Source organism: Echeneis naucrates, chromosome 17 (assembly GCF_900963305.1).
Source record: "Echeneis naucrates chromosome 17, fEcheNa1.1, whole genome shotgun sequence".
NCBI lineage: Eukaryota > Metazoa > Chordata > Actinopteri > Carangiformes > Echeneidae > Echeneis > Echeneis naucrates.
The window spans coordinates 17277844-17290650 of record NC_042527.1 but is presented as its reverse complement, the minus strand read 5'-3'; the positions used below and the strand labels follow the sequence as shown (position 1 = coordinate 17290650).

At 41.5% G+C, this 12807-nt stretch overlaps 1 protein-coding gene across 1 annotated transcript in view; it reads left to right on the top strand.

Moving 5' to 3' along the window:
* Nucleotides 1-1122: 1122 nt before the first annotated feature.
* Nucleotides 1123-12807, top strand: part of abca4b (ATP-binding cassette, sub-family A (ABC1), member 4b) — a 31360-nt gene continuing 19675 nt past the window's right edge. Inside the window, exons 1-12 of the mRNA XM_029525737.1 lie at nucleotides 1123-1245; nucleotides 2280-2383; nucleotides 2583-2676; nucleotides 2827-2968; nucleotides 3615-3754; nucleotides 4336-4463; nucleotides 4555-4752; nucleotides 7360-7449; nucleotides 9670-9907; nucleotides 10715-10854; nucleotides 11407-11523; nucleotides 12157-12354. Coding sequence (XP_029381597.1) covers nucleotides 2318-2383; nucleotides 2583-2676; nucleotides 2827-2968; nucleotides 3615-3754; nucleotides 4336-4463; nucleotides 4555-4752; nucleotides 7360-7449; nucleotides 9670-9907; nucleotides 10715-10854; nucleotides 11407-11523; nucleotides 12157-12354 — 1551 coding nt within the window. The 5' untranslated portion in view covers nucleotides 1123-1245; nucleotides 2280-2317. The remainder of the gene's footprint in view (nucleotides 1246-2279; nucleotides 2384-2582; nucleotides 2677-2826; nucleotides 2969-3614; nucleotides 3755-4335; nucleotides 4464-4554; nucleotides 4753-7359; nucleotides 7450-9669; nucleotides 9908-10714; nucleotides 10855-11406; nucleotides 11524-12156; nucleotides 12355-12807) is intronic.

Here is a 12807-nt window from a genome sequence, read left to right as displayed (position 1 = left end):
GACTTGAAATTGTCCAAGGTGACATCCCCATATTTTTAGATTTTCTTGTAATTCTTCCTTAGAATGATGTCTTTAGGAAACTAATTTCTTACTGGAATTTCATTTTTCTTACTTATTGAATTTGGCTTTTCTAGCGAGAAATTTTCACATTTCTTCATCTAGACCTCTTGGAAATTATTAGCAAGTAAACCATAAATTATAGGCCGAACTCAAGAAATTGAGTCAAAGCTAAAAACAAAGAAAACAAAAGCTCACAAGTGACAATCAGAAAATGGGGAATGATGAGTTTTTGCTTGAAAAATTAATCAAAAGTTCAATCAATTATCCAATTATTAACTGATTGATTAATCAGTTCAGCTCTATTCCAGTTTTTGTTCAGGGAACTAAAGTTATATCTAACTTTTGTGACAGATCCTTCTGTTGTGTTGTGTTGTGTTGTGTGTGTGTGTGTGTGTGTGTGTTCGTGTGTGTGTGTGTTACATTTCAGCCTGTAGTGTATTTCTACCATGTAACCAACTAGATTTATACTTGTGTTTTGCAGAGTGAGGCACCAGGAGTAGAGTTCTGTTTCAGAGTAAGCTGTGTCTGTTGTTTTTTACAGTGTGCAGCAGCTTCAAGCAGGTGGTTGTACAGTCCTTCTGTCAAAGCCTCACATTCCCCCGACCCTCGTCCACCTCGTCGAGCAGCTCAGCGCCGTGACTCACCTCAGAGGTGTGAGACACCCCATCGTCTCAGGGCCGGGGTCATCTGCTGCTGTTGCAAAGTCAAAAGTGCTTTATCTTGTTGGGTGTTCGGACCGGCAGAGTGACTCACAACTATTACAGTGGATCTCACACTTGGACACTGTGACCTATGTGTCCCGAAAACCTGTACCCCCTCCCAACCCCGCCAAATCCCAAACCTCCACCCAACTGTCCCTCTCTGCACCTAGAAGTTCGCTCACCCTCTCAGGCAAATATCCCCCTAATTCTGCCTCAAAATGGATGACTTGTCTTTTTCTGCCTGCCCATGTTGAGCTGGGAGATTAGAGCAATCAGATTAGGAGTACTGCTGACCTGCAGGCAGAGAGAGGGAGAGGGAGAGAGAGAGAGAGAGAGAGAGAGAGAGCTGGAGGGAGAGAGAGTGGACAACAGCAAGTCATACGGAGCTCCTCTTTTCTACCTGGCTTAATGTTTTTTTCTGTTACCTCAGCTTCTTTGTGAATCTTTCTAGATGTCGCACAACTTCTATATTAATCCCTAAGAGGTAAGGATCAGAATTTACTGTTTTATTCTTGTCGCTGACAAAATTAGATGAGCAGGAAGAGCTGACAGGTGTGTGGTTGCTAATTAGTCTTTCAGTAGATTATAGATATAATGTTGTGACATCCTGGTGAGTTGTTTTTTTGTTTTGTTTTTTTTTTTTATATAGCTTCTAGTTATGCTTTTTCTTTTTCTTTCTTTTTTTAATAATGAGACCTGTCTGCCACGTAATTTCTATTTCTGTCAATCTTGCTCAAAGACATCTCGTCATGTATAGTCGTCTTCTTACTGTTTGGGTTATAAGGTGATTTATAAGCCAGACTCTCAGTGATAGCCTTTATTCTCCTAGTGTTCCGCTGTTTTTCTAGTTTATGTCCCTGCATCCTCAGTCTGGCAGACTGCAGTAATCTATTGGACATGTCACTGAACAAATTACTCCCCATGTCTGACATTTTCTAAGGCCATCTGCACATAACCTGCAGATGTGATTGGCATTTAAATTGGGTTTTGTTGTTGTTGTTGTTGTTTTTTTGCATCTGTAAAATTAATTTTTCCTTTCAAAATAAGTGCATGATAATGTAGATATCATAGCGCATTGGGTGTACGCAGTAAAGCGTCGTGCATAGTTAATAGTTTTAAAGATGTTATTCCAAAAATGTAGTTTCCTGCAAAGAAGCCGCCACCTTTTGCTAACATGATAGCTGATAGCTGATATTGTTTTGCTGTGGAACAAGCAAAGGCGCAGTTTTTCCAAAAAGTCTAAAGCGATACAGTTTGAGTAAAGGGGAAGTCAAAACCAAAACCAGGGCACATTCAGTCTATGACGTGTGTGTTTCCTGCTGTCAAAATAATGTTTTCAGCTGAGTAATGAGTGAATTCTCTCTACTACCTGACTTCTTCACATCCTTCTATAAAGGATTTTGTGAAGGATGTAGATGTTTCAGTACCATGACACGTTTCACATAGATGAATAATGGTAAATATTTTGCCTGACGTCAATATAACTTCACGTCATCACTGTGTGTGTGTGTGTCACAGTCTGATGACCCCCCCTCCAGGGGTTAAGCTGCGGAGCAATGAAGACAGGCTCCCAAATCGGCCTGTTACTGTGGAAAAACTGGACCCTCCGCAAGAGACAGAAGGTACGATCGTTTGCTGTGAATGAGGTTGGATTACGCCTTAGAAACAACTTTGGAGCAAACAAAATCAACACAAACTAAAGCTGGCAGCAGCTCTCTGATGAACTCTGTAGTGACCTTAAAGTTGAGGGATTGTTCTGCACTGTGCAGGTGTTCAAATTTCTCTGGCATTTCACGGACTCTGTTGCCTGTTTCTGTCCAGATCCGCTTCCTGGTGGAGATATTCTGGCCTGTGTTGTTATTCATTGGCCTGGTGTGGCTGAGGAAGGCCAACCCACTCTACCAGCAGCATGAATGTAAGAATTCATTCCCGACTAACAGGCCGCCTCAGTAATCTATTTTTAAAAAATGGCACGCAAACACTTCTTCTTCTCATAGAGACAATAGGTAACCCTTTGGCAACTCTTTTGAATCACAAGTCTTCAATGTGTTGTCTGCTCCCTCAGGCCATTTCCCCAACAAGGCAATGCCCTCAGCAGGGATTTTGCCCTGGATACAAGGCATTTTCTGCAACGCCAACAACCCCTGCTTCAAATATCAAACCAGAGGAGAGTCTCCAGGAGTGGTCTCTAACTATAACAACTCATTGTAAGCTTCTTGTACCTTATAAACTCCCACTGTAGCAGAGACTTCATAAAACTAGCTATTTGACATTTCCATTGGCATTTGCTTCCAGTTATTAACAGTTAGACATGTAAAAGTCTCATATTGTATGAAGGGAGCTACTCTTGTCTTTTATAGTTATGAAGGAGGTCGAGGTACTTTAGTGATACTGTGAAAGTATCAAATTGCTCAGTCCAAACTGAAATATACACATAAAACTCAATACGAGCCAGCAGGACTTCTTTGACTTTGTAATGTCACAAGAAAGCAGCCGCTGCTTTCAGCTCAAGCCCAGCTCACTTGGAGCCGCCAACCAACCTGGCAGGATACGGTTTCTCTGAGTGTTTACCAGAAATCTGCTCTGTTAATATTCGATCGTTCTGAAATCAGCCAGCCAATCAGAAAGACGCCTCAGGTCCCCTCATCTGAGCACAAACTTCACTGGTGCTCAAAGCTGCAAATATGGCTTCACATGGATATCAGAACTCCAAATAAAATGCAGGAAAACTGTAAAGTATGAAAAGAAATCAGTAAGTTGTGAAAATATTAAATATTTTCTTATTAACACAAACATTTATGAGTTGTTGTTGTTTTTTTGTTTTTTTTTTTTTCCTCTTTTGGCTTTTTCCAGATTGGCACGGTTTTATGTTGACGTACAGGAGCTTCTGCTCAATGAAACGGAGGTCCAAAGGCTCGGCCGGCTTTGGCACGATGTATCATCCTTCTCAAACTTCATGGAGACGTTACGCAACAACCCTTCTATGGTGTCAGGTAAAGGGAAAATGTGACACATTCTTCATACTGTGGTACGTCCCTTCAGAGTGAAACAGGAGTCACCAAGAGGCAACAACATAAAACACTAAATCATGTATAAGGTGCAACAAATAGATAATTCTGAAAATTGTTTTGACTAAATAAGCTTAATATTGCTGCTTTGTCGCCTCTGTCTTTTTCCTGTCAAACATCTCCTCTATAGTTTCTTGTCTCTTCTTCAGTATGATCTCTGTAAATGAATCTTTTCACAGTCGATGATTCACATTCATTGGATGTTACATTTTCACTGTTGGATCTAAACTATATAAGATATATACAGCAGGTTCACTGGCTTTACTGACAGTTGCACTGAGATTATCCAGAATAAAGGTGCTCTGTTTAATTTACTGTTATTTTGATTCATCTCTGAAGTATTCACTTGGTGTTTTTTTATGGCTGGTGTTTCAGTTGAGATCATCTTCAACATTTATGTGCCACTGTGAATCATTTCCTCTGAGCAGTCCAGTGCTGGCCGGGTCAGTATTGCTTTTAGTGTCTCTGACCGATCACCGTCTTCCTGCTTCTGATTTTCCGTCTAGGCCGCGGGCTCAAGATAAACGACATTCTGAAGGACGATGAAGTTCTCACAGCCTTCCTGTTGCGTGATGCAGGTCTCTCGGACTCGATAGTCTACCAGCTTGTCAATGCAGAAATAAGGCTAGAACAGGTGCGTTGCTGTCTAAACTAATGTTAGGTCGAGTCCAGACATGCGCATCATCTACATCTGCACCTCCTCCTCTCTCTGTCACTGCCTCCAGTTTGCCTTTGGTATCCCAGACCTGCAGCTGAAAGACATCGCCTGCAGTCAGGCCTTGCTGGAGCGCTTCATCATCTTTCCCAGTCGAATGGGGCTCCACGGGGTCCGCAACGCCATGTGTGCTCTCAGCCAGCAAAGGCTGCAGAAGATAGAGGACGTGCTCTACGCTAATTTAGACTTCTTCAAGATCTTCAAACTGGTCAGTGGCTTGAGTGAAAGTACATCTAGCATATATTCGAAAATGAGACAGTGGCATGTCGTATCCAGTCACCTCATCACTTCTTGTTGTTCCTAACATCTTCCTGTGATGGTAAAGGATGTTTTCTGGCAGACATGGCAGGAAAAATGGAAAAATGCTGTCTGCCTTATGTGTGACATAATTTTTTGCCATCTCAAAAGACAAGGATTATTTGAATGAACAAGAATCTCAGAAGAAATGGCCTCACAACTATATAGTTACATTTTAGAAGATATTTTAATCTGCTAATTTTTTGCTAAATAAATTACATAAAAGAAGTAATTTAGAAACAAAGACAAAAAACTAAATCAATGTCAGACAATAACTAATATTGAGTCTGTAAAATGTAAAATAGGAAGATATTAATAGATGCCTCTTCTGCTGAGGGAACGCAGGTGAACAGACGCTTGGTGTCTGAATCCATTTACTGAAACCTTTTCTTTGGCCGAGTGCAGCTGTGCTGATGATACAGTTGGCACCGGTACCTGAACAGTAGCACATTTAGAAGAACAGTTTAGAGGTAGCTGATGGACAAACCCAATACACCTGAACTGAACTGCACACGGATCAGCAGGGGTTCAGCCGGATTTATATTGGTTTTATAGTGCTGTTTGTGTTCAGTGGAGGACACGTTTTATGAGAATTGCGACAAGGTGGTTGGTTTGACGTGGAGTTGTTAGTTATTCCAGTGCTGCATGTGAGGCCAAGTCCCTGATTGCACTTTTCAGGTAACCCCGTTCGTTCAGTCAGTGACGATATTTGGGGTTTAAAAATAAACCAGTGGCTCTGCTTGGAAGTGTTGACAGATGGCAAGAAATATGAATACAGGTGGAGCAGGGAGCTTTTTGGCACCATACCGCAACTTTAAATGAAAGAAAACCTTTTCTTTGTTATTCATTTTTACTTCCAACACCTTCATTTTTTTTTTGCAACATGTTGGTATTCAGATTGAACCTGAGTGAGTCAGGTGATGGGCTCAGGCAGCAGCCATGGCATTAACCCTCTTGGCCTGTTTTTCTAATGGGCTTAGCGCAGACCCCACCACCCCGCCTCCTCGGCCTGCAAGGTATTCTCTAAGACATGATGCTGCGTCTTGCATAAGTACTCCGCAAACATGTGCCATGTGGCGGGCGTTGCTGCCTGGCTGGTTATCTGGTTGCTGGAGAACCTGCCTGTAGAGCCAAAACAGGGAGAGCATGGCGAGTTAGTCTGGCTCCAAATTCCTCTTCCCTGAAGATATAAAGATTTGGCTTGTGAATATTTGAAAAGTCGGAGAAGACGTGTGAACATGACAGCCATAATTAGATAGCACTGTAGATGTAAATGGACTTAAACAGCTCTATTTAAGAGGCACAGGCTTGGTAAATGTGATGGATAATGAATCAACTGACAAACTAAGTAATAATACTTGCTATTTTTCTTCTTTTACATCATCTTTAAAAAAATAAATCTTCATGTTTTCCATAATTTATATAAATATGTACCCATCCATCCATCCATCTCACTTCTATATGCTTAACCTTAGCTGTCTGCTGCCGGAGACTGAAACATATAAAATATCAGCTATCACTTAATATTTTTTTATATTATGATACTTAAACTAAATTAAAATTTAATATATTTAAAAGCAAAAGACAAAGCGACAATACAATTACAGTCCAACACAGCATTAGAATAGTAATACAGTATTAATAGTCCAGTAAGTGTCCACGCTCGTAGCCTCTTCAATGAATTTTGGACAAGCAATCACGTCTCATATCAAGCACATGTATTCCTAACATAATCTTAGTAGTGCAGGAGCATCTTAGTGCTTTTAACCCGTTAGCTCTTCTAAGTGTAAAGCCCATTACCACAGTGACCTTTGCCTTGCAACAACTTTCCTCTCCTTATTATTCTCCCTGCTTTCTTCTCCCTTCTCCACCATCAACCTCTCCACACCCTCCCTTCCTCTTCGAGCTTTCTCTCTTCCCCCCAACACTGCGCCGCCTCCCTCCTTCCTTCGTTCATTGAAATACAGGCAGGAGGAATGTGAGAGGAAGGATATCTCACGTGTTTTTCTTGGCATTCAGGGTTTCCGTAGCGCTCAGCACTCTGAACGGTCGTTTTCTAACACCTACTGCTAATGGTTTCTCAAGAAGATAAAGTTGTTTGTACAAAGGTTTACAGGAATGATGTTTGTGTATTTCCAATGTAAGAAGTAGCTGCATTTTTAACCTGATACAGGTTCACTAATGCAGCTAGGATCCAATAAGATGCAATATGTTTGACAGAGAGTTTGTTCCAAGTAGGTTGCTGGTTTAAAATACCTTAAACTCTGTGTAGAGAAGATGTGATTAAAAAAATTGTTTCCGCTTCTTAATCACAAACATTTTGGGGAATTTTCCTGTCCAGTCCTGTTCCTTGTCAGAAATGAATGTGTTTGTATGTCCAAGGTCAGAACAGGACATGGGCTTGAAAAAACAGCCACAGATTTAATACAAAACATCGTTTTCCATGTCTCGTTATCAGTATTCATCTTCATTTTTAAACCACTGAGCAAATATCAAACACTTGACTCTGCTTCCCCAGATGCCTCAGGTTATGGACAGCAGCTCCCAGGGGATTGACCTTCACTTCTGGGGTCAGGTGCTCGAGGCGGTGTCGGAGAAGATACAAGTTGTAAGTGCTCTGACGTCCATCAATTCCCTCGACTTCTGCTCCTGCTCCTCTCCTCCTGTCCTCAGTCTTGCAGGATCAGAAGTCCTGGTATTTTTAGCTCTGCAGGAAACTCACCTCTTCCGCTGCTCCTTTGCTCGGCGAGGAGGCTGACAGATGGGCTCAACAATGTGGAGTGTGTGTGGGGTGCGCACGCGAGAACAGCCAACATATGTATTTGCATAATGTTTCTGTAAGCTCACGTTATACGTATGAGTATGTGCATGTTGGTTTCTGTCTCTGCTTAGTTGCAAACAGCTTTTGTCTCCATTGGCTAATGCAAGTAATAATTGGCTTTTATTGTGTATTTATGAAAGCAAATACAAACAGAAAAGGAAATTAACAGGACAGAACATACGTCATATTATAGGAACAACTAAATATTGCAGAGGAATAGAATAGAATAACGGAGCAGAGCATAACAGGAACAATCTCACCTCATGATCAGTCACTATTCTGGAAGCTTTTGCCAGCATCATTATAAGGTCTGAGAAAAGTTTGGAGACCATGAAGATATTAAAAATCACCTTGGAGTTAAGTTTTATAGCAAAAAGACAAAACCACACAATAAAAGCTCAGAAAAATTTGACTGGGGGAAAAAATAAAAATGATATATATATTGCCTGTAATGGCTTCCGTTTTCATGTTGGATGAATGTAGCACAGAACAGGAAGTGTTTGAAGTCAAAGTCATCAGAATAGAAAAGGAAACACAAAAAAACAGATTTGTTCTCATTAAAAAAGATTTTTAAAAAATAGAAACTGAAGCAAAGTTAAAGAGAAAAATAACATGCCAGAGGACAACAGAGATTTTTTTACAGAAGAAAGAAAATAGGTTTCAAGGACAAGAGAACTATAATATCAGAACATAAATCAATACACACATATTGCTAAAAATCAGCTGTTGAGTATAATATAGTAAATGTAGTTCTATACTTAGTCACACACACACACACACACACACACACCAACAACAACAACAGACAAAAGCAGGCTGAATGAGGGTTTCAGCACGTTCACTCTGCGTCCTGGGGGGGAATGTATCCTATCGTCACCTTCATCGTGGGTGAGAGATTGAGGGGCCTAGTGTAGAGAGAGACAGAGACATAGAGACATTCCTGCGAGGTGACACATCCTGTAGGTGGGACTGTTGTATCGCAGCGGTGACAGAGAGGCGAGCCAAACGCATTCTCATTGCCCACCTCTCCTTCCTTTTAGTTAGGCGGTGAGTTCATGTGAAATGATAAATGAAAAGGGAGGAAAAGGGAGTGAAAGCAAAATTAATCCAGGGGTGTGCTTTAACATGTGTATGTCGGTGTGTGTGTGTGTTCACACGTAGTATTAAGCTCTGAGTGGGGCACATAGAGAAGCTATGAGTCATTTTCATCACCGACCTCTGACCCACACTGATGTGATGCAGCCGACATTTGAAACTGAGATGGCCAGCTGATTATGATTAAATATCCCTAAAAGGAATGAACACCAACCAAAATCTGCCCCCTGTGATATCACTGAAACATAAATTTCTCTGGTTTCACTCTATTCCAACTTTATTTCACTCTTACTAGATTACATATTTGAAGGAATATGACTAAGAAGATCCATCCTAAACATAAAACTTTATTTGTTGGCAAACACCTCCCCATTTCTTCAGACAGGAAGTGACATCCCCTGCTGAGAAATGCACTTGGATGCTGCTATTATAGTTCCATCAATTGGAGGATATTTAGTCTGCCCTTTAACTATCCAGGTCTTTGGAGGTGAGAGGCATCCGTCCAACTTTTTTTCTTATCTTTCAATCTGTTGTTTTTCTAGTCATGGTTTATATTCTGAAAGTTGCTCGGTACGAATTAAACACAAATATCCCTGCTTCGTGTATAATTATCTGAAAAAAAGGTCACCTTGCTCAAAGCTAATGATTTTCATATCCCATCAATACTCAACAGTCACTCTTCCTGTTGGAGGCAGCAAATCTGGCTCTGTCTTGGCCACTGAAGACCCGATTTGGGTCAAAAAATATAAAACTTGATGTCTCAGCTGGGCTGGACATCTCTGACTGTGTGACGTATAAGGCTGTTTTAAAGTGCAGGAACAGTTGTTGTTTGATTTATTGAGTAAAAACTCTTATACACATTTTAAAAACGTGCCTGAAGACGAAACTCAGGAGACTCTTTCTCCTTTGCAGCTGATGGAGCGGGACAGCTCCCGGGAGCTCCTGAAGGCAGTTTCCTCCCTGTTCCAGGCCGGGGGTCCCCCCTCCTTCACCAAGCTTATGTCCAGTGTGTCCAGTCTCTTCTGCGGATACCCGGAGGGAGGCGGTTCCAGGGTTCTGTCCTTCAACTGGTACGAGGACAACAACTACAAGGTGTTTCTGGGGGTCAACGGCACCAAGAACCACAACTACGTCTACGATGACAAAGCCAGTATGTGAAGAGCTTTAAATGTTCTGTGTGAAATGGAGTAGATACTATCTGTGATTCAAAAAAAGGTTACTTTTTGCTGCTTATACACCAGATATCAAAGCATTTAATAAACTGTGCAGTAACAAAATATTATCTAAGACAGAATCTGAGATCTGAGTCGCTCTGACAGGAAGATTGATTTACCAGCTCCTTCGGAGCACTTTAAGGACTTCTAATCCGTCTTTGCTAAAAGTCTGAGGTTCAAAGTTCACTCTTGGCCTCGTCAACAGCCATTGAGAAAACAATAATGGCCCGTTTAGTGGCTGCTTGTGGAGCTTCATTAGCAGATGGGGCCCAGTTGTCACGGATGAAAAATGATGACAAGCGGGAAAGTTAATTACTCAGAACTTTTTTTTTTTTTAAGACTTGTGTCATTTAAACTAATTGAAGACTCAAAGATTCAATAATTCATGGAATTCCTTAGTTATATATTTTTTATTTTTATTTAATATTCATATTATTACACAGTTTATATGCTGTCTGACCTTTCTATTACCGCATATTCAAAACCTAGTTGGAATAAGTTTGTAGTAGAAGAACAGCTGTGGTGTCACAAATATCTTGTATAAATATAATTGTTTACTGTTGTAGGATGCTTCACTGTCTTAATCACTGAGGAATCCGTTTGGATCATCTGAATGTAAATTACATGGATGAGTCTCTGAGAAAGTGCCTCTGACTCAGTCTATGTGATGGCCCTTTATTTGTCTTTCTTTTTATCTCTTTGTTCTCTGTTATGGACCATATTTGCAATTTTTCTCTCCACAGCTCCTTTCTGCAACGCCCTCATGCAGACCCTGGAGTCTAACCCTGTCACAAAAATTGTGTGGAATTCAGTCAAGCCCCTGCTGATGGGAAAAATCCTGTACACCCCAGACTCCCCTGCCGTCCGCAAAATATTAAAGAGTGTAAGAGAGACCACCTCCTGCCTGACCCTTCACCTCTCGCTCTCTCGCGACTCACTCTTTCTCGGCTTCCCCGTTTCTTTCAACACCCTCAGAATCTGTTTATATGCATCGAAACCCCCCACCCCTCTTAGGAATGAGCTGACTACCAAAGCAAAGGAGGGTGGAGGGAGTGGAGAGGGTCGGGGGGAGGGAAGGGGAGGACTGTTGCAGTGTGAGGAAAAAGAAGAGGAGGGGAGGATTAAACAATAAATTGTAAGTGAGGCTGCACCAGTGGCAGGAACAGAGTCCTTTGCATTTTGTCACATCCTTTTCATTCCTCCTCACTCAAACCAAATCTCAGCACGGTTTCATCCATCTTATCTCATCCATCCATCTATCTTTTCTCAAAGTACAAAGCTCTTCACCGATCATGAATATTACTAGTACACAGCAATAGTGCCTATAAGGTGCCTCTTCATTGCTGCTGTATTATTCTATGTATATGAACTTAATATGGGTGTGTGCTGACTTTCATTTGTGTTTGTGTGTGTGTTTACCTGTGTGTATACCCAGGCCAACACAACCTTTGAAGAGCTAGAGAGGCTCAAGCACATGGCCATGGCCTGGGAGGAGGTGGGACCTCAGCTGTGGGCTTTTTTCCACGACAGCGTCCAAATGAATATGATCCGGGTACGAAGCATCACGTCCGACTGATACACACACCAAAAAAAGGGACTGTCAACATATGAATACAAAAGAAGTGCCAGTATCAATATATCAAAGTGTAATATAATGATACTGAAAATAAGTTTCTTTACATACAACATCCAAAGTGAAAAATTACTCTAGATACAACACTTGACACAAAAACCTGCCACAAATTTTTACTTCAAATATATTAAATGCAAGGTTTCCTTTTCTTGCCTCAAAAAAATCCAATGTTGGTAAACATCCCGAACGATGCGACAATAATCGCAGGGCCGCTTGTTGAGGATGACTCTTGTGGGAATTTTTTGATGAGTTTCAGCTCAAACTTTAGCCAAAACTAAACTGCTCAGCTGCAAACAGAAAGAAAAGGATGATTAGTTACTGGCTAGTGAATACAACGGAGAATTAACCCTAACACTTCGCTCAGTTGGCAGTAGGGACCAACAATAGAGTTTGAAGAACACAGCTCCAAATAAGGCCACCATATCATCTTCCAAGAATATTTTATTGCCAAATGAGCAGGCTGGAAACAACAACAATAACAGAAACAACACATGTCAAATACTTTGTTATTACACAAAAAAACTTTACGTCTGTCTCCGTCATTCATTGTAGGACACTCTGAGAAACCCGACAGTGATGCACTTCATGGACGAAAGTCTGGAGGACACTGACTTTACCACCAAAGATATTCTTAACTTCCTGTATAATGGTCCCGAGGAACTGAGGGAGGCGGGCATGCCGAACTTTGGCTGGAGGAACGTTTTCAACATCACTGACCAAGTCATACGGATGTTCAACCAATACGGGGAGGTAAGAAAAAGCTGTTTCAGTCTCTGTGCTTTACTCTGCTCTGCTGCCAAACGCTATTAGCTAAATATTCCCAGGATCGTGGTTTCATCTCAATTTGGAGGCCCGCTCTTTTGTCCTTAGACAGGAGCATCAGTCTTCCAAGTCTGCCCCCAGCAGATTGTTAGCAGCCCATTTTGAAACATGCCAGGCCACTTAGCACGGCTATAGAGCTGCTCTCCTGTCCCGTCAGCTAAAAGGTGGGGAGAACCTTTGCTTCCATTGTGAGTCCAGTGATAAACTAGAGAGTAGGTTGAAGTGAACGCCCCCACCCTCCCTCACCATGAGCTTTAGTGTACAGCTCTGCATTGAAACAGACCCCTGCACATTTGGAATAAAACAGGGCCAATCGCTTGGTCCATCCTTCACGCCTTCCTTCTCTCATCTGATTTAAAGAAGAGTTGGGGGGGGAGTGGG